The 10,119-nt window shown below is 39.6% G+C and overlaps 1 protein-coding gene across 1 annotated transcript; it reads right to left on the bottom strand.

The window, feature by feature from the left end:
• Positions 1-35: 35 nt before the first annotated feature.
• vcp (valosin containing protein) lies at positions 36-10,032 on the bottom strand. Its single transcript, XM_084945338.1, has 17 exons — positions 9,894-10,032; positions 7,975-8,086; positions 7,693-7,865; positions 7,469-7,611; positions 7,227-7,357; positions 6,992-7,123; positions 6,297-6,399; positions 5,966-6,099; positions 5,501-5,636; positions 4,427-4,539; positions 3,861-4,025; positions 3,488-3,610; positions 3,173-3,385; positions 2,728-3,036; positions 2,143-2,298; positions 1,876-2,030; positions 36-628 (listed from the first exon to the last, which is right to left on the bottom strand). The coding sequence occupies exons 1-17, from the start codon at positions 9,908-9,910 to the stop codon at positions 523-525; spliced, it is 2,421 nt and encodes an 806-aa protein (XP_084801464.1). The 5' UTR covers positions 9,911-10,032; the 3' UTR covers positions 36-522.
• Between the last annotated feature and the right edge of the window lie 87 nt (positions 10,033-10,119).

Raw genomic sequence — 10,119 nt, forward strand, 5'->3', positions numbered from 1 at the left:
AAGCAATAAAAAAGCTTAATAGAAACTGACAACAGTTCTGTTTCGTGAGATTTTATTTTCCAACAACATAACCTTGACAAATTTGTAATACATTATATGCTACTGTTTATTTAAAAAAACAAAACAAAAAAAGGAAGTCATTAGCAATATGTTTGTGTTTTTTTTCTCTTTTCTTTCTAGCATAGAATTCCATCACTATAGTCATTCATGTTGGTTGTGATATACTGAGAATGAGGCCACTCAAACATCACCCCCCACCCCAGGAAAAAGAAATCCACAGTCAGTTTTTCCACCTTCCAATTCCAACATCCCCTTACCCCACCCACATCAAAGCCAGGGCAAACCAAGCAGCTACATGCTTTCTCCAAGGGGGAAAAAAAAAAGAAAAAAGAGGGGGGAAAAAAACCATACAAAAGAAAAAAAAGGAACACATGAAAGAAGCACAAAGTCCTAAAAATGTGGAATCTGGTGACATTTGTACAGGTGTGATCCCAGTACTGACCACTGTGGGGCAGTGTATGTTTATCCATACAGGTCATCATCATTATCTTCATTGAACACTGGACCGCTGCCAGTTCCACCAGAGCCATGGCTTGGACCACTGCCGCCTGCAGCACTGGAGGGAAACCTGAAAGGAAACATTTTTATTTATTCTTTATTCTTACATTCAGAGGAAACTTCTCCAGATATCCTTTAAATACACAGCTGGTTTCAGCTTTTGAGTGTATTAAAGAATCTACTCTACTCAAAATAGTCATATTACAGTTAGAGCTGGGCGATATAAGATTTTTTCATATCATGATATGAGCCACTAAAGCATTTAAGTTTCAAAATAGAACAAACAAAACAGACTACTAAATTGTCACTTAGAAACAAAATATTAATTCTAAAAATAAATCGTAGTTTATTTTACAGAAGAAGAGACAAAATTGACTAACTTATATAATATTGCTTTGGAAGTGCTGTCTGAGAGAAATGTTTATGTCCAGGGAGTTGGTAACAAGGATCCATTACCTTAATTAGCTGCTTGAATCCTTCATTTTCGACCGTGTTTATTGGTAGCATGTCTTTAGCAAGACAGTAAGCTATGGCATTCGTTATGTTGCTATGTCTCTCAGCTTTTTTGTCATATGGTAAGACGCTGGAGAAAGCCGACTTAATTGACTGTTGCTGCTTCACAGGGATTCCCCTGGTTGTTTTCGATGACGAATTAGCGCTTTCAGTCAGAGATTGAGCGTGCTCTAGTGGGTGACACTGCTTCAGTTGATAAAAAAGGTTTGTTGTATTTCCAGACTTTGTGGGAACATGCTTTCGGCACAATTTACAGTGCGTGTTACTCTGTTTTTTGGTCAGACTTCAAATAGCCGAAATACCTCCACACTACGGAACTTCTCTGGCCTTTCCTTTCGACAATCTCTCCGGCTTTGGAACCGTCATCGGTGTTCTCTTCGGTAACCTGGTCAACCAAGCTCTCGGTTGATTTTTCTCTAGTCGGCACACTCATTTCCTCCATTACCCGGCCGGCACGGTGGCTGGCTGCTTCCCAAACAAATACACATGTGCGGCTTGGCTCTTGTGCTGTATGTAACAAGTTACGTGACGTGAAGCTGCGGCTGTGATTGGTTCGGCTCTGCGCTACTTAATTTGTATTGGCTATTCATTTTTTTAATAAGAGAGAGAGAGATGAGGTCTATCGCAATAGTTTCATTTTTCTATCGAGAAAAAGTTATTTCGCAATACATATCGTTCTATCGCCCAGCTCTAATTACAGTACAATCAATGAGAACTTAGAAGGAATAGCATCCACATTAATGGTTCTTTTCTGCAAAACTTAAAACTACATGACTTTCAAAATTTAGTATGAAATGGAAGTACCTGAAGCTGCCAAAGCCACGGCTCTGCTGCAGTGTCTGAGCGAACATCTCGTATTTGCGAATGTCATTGTCACTGACGGAGCGGCGAGCAAATCGCATTGCCTCTTCAAAGTGGTCCTTCCTGATCTCCGGTACAGGATCATCCTCTTCTACCTCCTATGAAATCAACATTTTATACATGAGAGACCAGAGGCAGCAGCATTGCAATAGTTTGAAAATGCTCATCCTGATATGAAAAAGTGAACAAGGAGATAAAACAAGTGCTGACCATAGCTGATGGGTTGGTCTGCCTCTCCCTCTCTCTGCGGATCTCGTTTTCAATGCTCTCCCTGATGGCCAGTTTACACGCCCGCTGGCAGATCTCTGTGAGATCAGCTCCAGAGAAGCCGTTGGTCATCTTAGCCAGGAAGTCCAAGTCCACATCCTATCAAACGGAGACAATGTCAAATTTTAACTTCTATTCAGTTACAATTAGTAAGTCACATTTTTTGTTAGCTACTTTTGGCTGCTCCCCTTGTCACAAGGGGGCCATCATATTGGGCATCTCTGCTGAGGTTTCATTTGGCAGTTTTTACACCAGATGCCACTCCTGATGAAACCTCAAAGGGGACATTTCTATTAATGTTCTAAATTGCTTGTAAGACCATTTCTTAACATCTATCTTTGTTCTAATAAACAATCCTGAAGTAATTAGAAGCAAATTTTACATTTTTAACAAAATGACAACATTTCACAGGAATTCAGCATCAACTGTTTGTATGCTACTTTATGCTACAGTAACTACACCAAGAAAAAAAAACCACAAGAGCTAAGTGGGTATGTCAGTTGTGTGAGTAAGTAGCAGCTTTGTCACCTTGCTGATGGGACTCTTGCGGAGGTTGGCCTTCAGGATGCTGACCCTGCTCTTCTCATCAGGCAGGGGGATGTAGATGAGCTGATCCAGACGGCCAGGTCTCAGGATGGCAGGGTCGATGATGTCTGGTCTGTTTGTGGCTCCAATGATAAAGACGTTTTTCTTGCTTGACATTCCATCCATCTCAGTCAGGATCTGGTTGATGACACGGTCTGCGGCTCCACCGCCATCTCCCACGTTGCCACCACGGGCCTTGGCTATGGAGTCCAGCTCATCAAAGAAGAGAACGCATGGGGCTGCTTGACGAGCCTACATGTAGAAGATGAGCACACAGATCAAATATACAAAGAAATCTGTCCTATCCAGCACCAAACTGTTAAATGTGACAGCTCTGATTTAACAAACAATATCCAAATTCAACGACAGACATCCTACAAAGTCTCACCTTGTCGAAGATCTCTCTGACATTAGCCTCAGACTCTCCAAACCACATAGTGAGCAGCTCAGGTCCTTTGATAGATATGAAGTTTGCCTGGCACTCGTTGGCAATGGCTTTGGCCAACAGAGTCTTACCACATCCAGGGGGACCATAGAATAGCACACCCTTGGATGGGGTCATGCCAAACTTGAGGAACTTGTCTGGGTGCTCCACTGGGTACTAAATTAAGTACAAGTAAGGGGGAAAACAGTTAGAGACAACACTAAGCCTTCAGTTTACGACGTATCAGTTGTTTCAGACATTTCTAAATGAGGCTCATACCTGCACCAACTCCTGCAGCTCCCTCTTGACATCATCCAGACCACCAATATCCTCCCAGGTAATGTTGGGAACCTCAACAACAGTCTCTCTCAGGGCTGATGGGTTGCTCTGGCTCAGAGCCCACTGGATAACAGAGTTGATTGTGTTAGTATTGACGCCAAAAGGCAACTACTGGCTATGTGAATACCATCTTAGGCCGGAACTGCTGAAGACATCAGACATGCACTTTCTTGAACACAGAACCTGGCATAGCCCCTAATGAAATTTGCATCAATCCAACTCCAGACTCAGATACATAGTACTGTCCCTACCATGACAGCAACCCTGTATGTAACAGTAACCCCGGTTAACGAAGGAGTATCAGATTGCTTACCTTGAAGTCATCCATGGTGACAGCAAGAGAGTTCATGACTTCAGCATCAATGGTCTCATCCTCCAGGTCAATCAGGTCCATCTTCTTCCTAATGGCCTGCAGAGCAGCCTCAGAGCACAGAGCTGCCAGATCTGCACCCACATGCCCGTGAGTCTCATTGGCTACCTAAAATTGGAAACAGAGAGCTCAACACTTAGGAATTCTTCCCTAGGTTTCCAAGCAATGTGCCTTACATGTGACAAAGACCTACATCTGTAGCTTTATGCAACTCAGCTACTTGATAATGGATGACTGTGTCACAAGGAACAATTATAATACACTGAATGCCAGGCCAAGTACAGTCACTAAGGTTAGCTTGGGAACTGAGTAATGTGAAAGTAGCTCTTCATTAGATAGTATAACAGCAGATTAACAATAGTTACATATAATTACTTGAAACATGTAGTACAATTTTACTTCTAAGTCTCAGGCAATAATAACCATATGGCTATACCCATCGTTCAAGGAATCCGTGTGTTGTATCTTTAAACCACACCAATTACAAGAAAGGAGTTATGTGTACAAACCTGTTCCAAGTCAACATCATCAGCCAGCTTCATGTTCTTGGTGTGAATCTGGAGAATCTCCAACCTTCCAGTAGCATCAGGGATACCAATGTCAACTTCCCTGTCAAAACGCCCTGAAAGTGACAAAGATTAAACCCAAGTATTAGTTTTAATGAGAAACCGTTACATGAATAAGATTATTAAAGTCCAAGAGTAAACTCAAAAGTAAAACTAGCTGTTTATTTAAATACAAACAAGAAAAATTGTTTTTTTGCATTGGTGCATACACCATGTTTCAGGAATGTGGAAACATGGTGTGGGAATTCATGACTGATGTGTTTGCACAGTAACAACCCATCTTAACTTCCTGTTGAGCACATATTGCAGCTGATGCATCCCCCCATCATAGTTCACTGAACATTATTAAAAAAAATAAAATAAAATAAAACATTTACACCCCATGTTTAGCGCCTCGCTAACAGAGAAGTACAACACTATCTGCTGATGTTACAGAAGTATTTTAGTATGAAGACCAGCATAAATCATTCCATTTAACAGCATTCATATTTGAATGTTCAGAAAACATCCATGTCTAACTCTTTGAAAAGCCTTTGTTAGGATGTTTCTGACAGCTTTGACAAACTGAAGTGCAGAGTTGTGAGAAAGTGACCCACAATTAAACTGCAGACCCCACAAAATCAACACACCAGCAGTTTTAAAACTGCAACGACATGGTTTTAGGAGGCATTCAAACAGAACTCTTCATGTTATCTAAAAATCTAACAACTTCATGTGCACGAATCGGTTCAAGTAATGATTTAACTTGAAAAATTATATTTGAATTTGCCTGAAGAGAAGCTGTAACGAACATATTCTGACACTGCTGAATATTATGCAAAAATAAATACATAAATAAATGATTAAAGTCTTAAATTTAAGCCACAAATTTGTAGTGAAATGGTGAGATGTTATAAATTAAATTGCTGGTGTGTTGCTGACTTAACATTTTATGAGAAACAGACACACACAAAGTGGATGTTTCTTTAGGTTTTGGCCCATAAAGTAAATTAAAGACATGCTTTAAATACAGTTTACCAAATCTCCTGAGAGCCGGATCAATGCTGTTGGGTCTGTTGGTGGCAGCCATGACAATGACATGAGCTCTCTGTTTCAGGCCATCCATAAGAGTCAGAAGCTGAGAAACAATGCGCCTCTCCACCTCTCCATGAGTCTATAAAAAAAAAAAAAAACAAAAACAAAAAAAAAAACAAAAAAAAAACAGAGGACATTTTAAATCCCATGTAGAAATTAGAGTGCTGACTGAATTAGAGTACCTAATCAGGCAGTAATCAATACGACAGAGTTTTGGTTCAAGTCGCAGCTGCTAGATTTTTAACACAGTAAAAAAAGAAACTTCAATAAATACATAAATAATTGCTAAACATTTTGTTTTCATTTCCAAGGTCCATAAACTTTTGCATTTATTTCACAAGAGTCACATAATAAAACTGACTGTGTGTATGTATTTAGCCACCTATTCAGTTCCATGATCTTGCTTACCTTTTCTCTCTTTGGAGCAATTGCATCAAGCTCATCGATAAAGATGATGGCAGGAGCATTCTTTTCAGCTTCCTCAAAGGCCTTTCTCAGGTTACTCTCACTTTCTCCAGCCAGCTTACTCATGATCTCAGGGCCTAAGACACAGGCAAACAGTTTGAAAAGCAATCTCACCCATAGTATCAGCTACTGATAGGATTCTCATAAATACTCATTTAAATCAATCACAGACATTAAAAAACAAAAACAGCAAACCCTATCTAAATCCATTCCAGCATCAAACAGTCCTAACTAGGATTACGTAGGTATAGAAGAAATAAATTAACGTTCACACCATTAATCAGAAAGAAGAAAGCTCCCGTTTCATTGGCCACAGCTCTGGCAATCAAAGTTTTTCCAGTTCCAGGGGGTCCGTAAAGCAGAATTCCACGTGGTGGCTGTAAATAAGGGGGGTGAGGAATGAAATCAAATTTAAGACAAGATTTTTTTTTTTCTTAAAATGAAAGTATTTTATGACGGATATAAAGGCGGCAGACTGAATCTCTTTGAACTTTGAACCTCTTGTCAACCATTACATGAAACTAACTGAAACTCAAACAAAATATAGAAAGCACTCTTACTATACTTTGATGAAATACTAGAAATGCATACCAGATATGATAAGCATAGCACAACAGCCCAAAAAAAAGAACAAAAAATGAAACAAACAAACAGAAAAAACAAAAAACAAAAAAAACCCCACAACAACACACATACACACAGATGAAGAATACTCTAAAAGTCCGTGTCATTACCAGTAGGTATTTTCCACAGGTCATTCCTGCACAGGTATACTTTTACTGGAACAGATTAGGATCTCTAGGCTGTATAAATTGTTTAGCTGAGTGGGAAAATTGGACTCATTCTTTTCAAAAATACAGTTAAAATTCTTACTTTACAATTCTAGAAGAAAGCTAAACCGGATTTTCAATTTACATTTTTTTAAGTTAATTTAAAAAATAAAGAAAGAAATAGCCCCAGCAGTCTCACCTTGACTCCTATGGCCTTAAACAGGGCTGGGTGCCTGAGTGGCAGTTCCACCATCTCTTTGATCTGAGCCAACTGCTTCCTTACTCCTCCAATGTCATCGTAGCCCACTTCATTCAGGGACTCTTCCTCATCCTGCATGTTCAAACACAAGCTGTTCACATTTTTGTGCAGTTGATTTTTTCCATTTCTTTTCTTTTCGGTACAAGTTAAACCACACACAGTTGCTGCTACCTACCTCTCTCCGAATTGGCTCTCCCTCACAGTGAATGACAGTATCAGGAGCAACGATGCAGTAAGGGGATGGGTCAGTCTCTACCACCTTGAACTCCACAGCACGCATTCCTCCTCTGACCAGGAAAATGTCACCTTGACAAGGTAAAAGTTGAAAACATACAGTTTCAATAGAGTGGTAAGCTGGTGTACCCTGAAAAATATGCAAATAAAACCTCTGGTCTGACAAAAGAAACTGGTACTCACCTTTGCGGATTGGCCTGTAAGCCTCCAAGAAATATGGCTTCAGGTAGACCTCAAACAGGTTGCCAGTAATTCCTTCTACTGTGTCATCTATTGGAAGAACATGAATCCTCTTTCCGTACTTCACATCAGGACATGGCTGAATGCTGAGGGAGATAATAGCCTTAAAAACACAAATTTTTCAAAAGTCGTTACATTTTTTTATAAAGTTGTGTGCTTTTACATACCTGATGACGTCACCCAGGCGGACCCTCAGATTGTTGCGGACCACCCTGTTCATGCGAACTTTTTCGTCAGAACAGGTGTCATCAGACAGCACAATACACACAGTCTCGCGCCTCTTCTTTCCTTTCATCAGCACTGTGTCTCCACGGAAGAGCTGCAGCTCATCCATTTTGGTCTTTAAACACATTAAACCATTATTTTGTGAATATCAGTGTTACTACCTTTCATGACAAATCAAAGTCTTGAACTTGTTAATAAAGCCATAAACCATTCCAACTATTTACCTGAGAGAGGGAGACCACGCTGTTGTCTTCATTGATGGATTCATCAACAATCAGTCTGTTGGGTCTGTTCTTCTGTTTCAGAATTGCAGTTGCAAGATCATCATTTTTGGATCTATGAGGAACGCAAAATAAAAAAAGTCAAACACAATATTTCAGTACCTTTAAGGTCTCATGTGTAGTTTCCACCACTGAAGGAAAAAAAGTGCTGACCAAGTCAAAATTTGAGGTTACCATCTCAAAATCTTGATTTTTTTCTGAGATAATCAATTGAAATGTTAACGACGCTCTGCCTGGCAATTTTTTTTTCCAAGCCCGCGCATATTATATACATTACAATAAATAGAAAAGGAAACCTACTTGTAAATAAAAACAGTCAAATGTTATCATTACCATGTCATAGAACAAGTCAATTTTAAGTGTAGTAACATCATTAATAAAGTTGACGAAACTGGCTCAAAAATTGCTGTGCACACTGTGAAACTTGTAACAGTTTCTGGCTTTGTCTTTGGGGAAATGCAAAGCACTTTTTTCTACCCTGTTTTGAAAGAAACTTTAATAATGGAGTCAACTTTAATAAAGGAGTCAATAATGTGAACTCCTTCAAAAATTGCTTGTGCAACACTGTAAAAACAACACTGGCATGTCTAGTACTCAAATGGGAGTTCTTGTACAATAAAGTTTTGGTACCTTGTGTTGTTACTGCAAATGCTTAAGTTGTGTACGTCAGTGTATTGTTTGTAGACTTTTATAATGACCCACAGAAATAAGTATTATAAATGTAATTTACAGGATGTGGCAGAAACCCCCATTTTATATTCCATGCCCATGTTTCTACATTAACTCTTGTAATTAAGCACTTATGACCAACTTTGAGGTATTCAGTGCAAACAGGTCGTTTACACAACTCGCCGATTGTGATTCAGTGCTACATACGGACAATTCACGCCATCATTCGTACATTCAAAATATTAAAATAAAACATATGGGTATAATATCGCCAATATGATTCTGTAAAAGTCCGGGACAGTTTATATGGTTTCTCTTTCATGTTGTTAGCACGCTAACCGTAGCTTTTGCGCTAACCCACTGGCGAGTAAGCGAGCCCAGATGACACAGCAAAAGAATTAGAAAAACTTTGTTAGCTAGGTCCTCCCTAAGCACTCGTGCTACAAATGTAGCGTGACTTTTCAGACGTTAGCTACCAACGTAATCGTTGGGTACATATTGCTTACATGTATTATTTCATTACTGTTCAGCTAACGGAAAACAGAATCCAACTAAACAGAGGCATTTGGAATGAGTGTCCAACACTGTTAGCCTGCTAGCTTGTTTGTACTGTGCAGCTATAGCTATAAAGATAGCCATTTAGCTGCCTAGCGTTTTCTTTACTAAAGCCTTTAACAGGTAACATGGGTTTATGCCATTTACTGAGCTCATTTATATTCGCTGTAATGAAAATCTGATAACCAATCTAAAAACGGGCCATTCACCGGTGGGTAGGCCACTGTGTCGGTATGATGTGTGATGGTGGATGGCTGTGGCCTTGCCAGTGCTGCTAAGCTAATGTTAGCATTCAAACACGACAGCGATGACTGCGCTTTGTCACACAGCTGGCTAACGCTCAGCACCGTTAACCGGTCAACGACAACGGCCTGAATGACAACAGTTAGACAAATGTCAACAATCATAGGGAATTGTACAATTGTGAGAACTACACTGTTACGTTAACCAACGGACAAAAGTGCGGAGGATGAAGTGACTGACCCCATTAGCTACCCTGTTAGCAATGTATTAGCATTCCAGCTAACTTTAATAAACTAACGTATTTTAACTTACATTAGGTAATTAAAAGGGATTTGTTGGTTGGTCTTTTTTTCGAAATAAACATTGTCTGAATACACTATGATATTTATACTCACTCCCCTCCCGAAGCCATGGTCGTCCAACCTGGATTACAATTAATAAATAAATTCTAGCTAAATGTTTAAGAAGCTTAACCGGTTCTCTGCTCAACCTTCTCTGAGATTTCACGCGAAAGAGCAGCGGTTTCCGTGCTTTCTTTACACTTATACCATGAACTGGATGCATCCTTCATTCTGATTGGCTAGCGGTTGTCTGTCAAACCCATTAACCAATCAAATAATT

This window comes from Perissodus microlepis, chromosome 12, assembly GCF_051167445.1.
Source record: "Perissodus microlepis isolate ML-2025 ecotype Zambia chromosome 12, ASM5116744v1, whole genome shotgun sequence".
Taxonomy (NCBI): domain Eukaryota; kingdom Metazoa; phylum Chordata; class Actinopteri; order Cichliformes; family Cichlidae; genus Perissodus; species Perissodus microlepis.

Bases quoted from the DNA above. Each gene is read 5' to 3' on its own strand.
- vcp (XM_084945338.1), bottom strand. The intron at 7,612-7,692 runs GTATGTAAAAGC...TATCTCCCTCAG, and splicing joins CGCCTGGGTGACGTCATCAG to CATTCAGCCATGTCCTGATG. The intron at 629-1,875 runs GTACTTCCATTT...GTTTCCTTTCAG, and splicing joins CGTGGCTTTGGCAGCTTCAG to GTTTCCCTCCAGTGCTGCAG.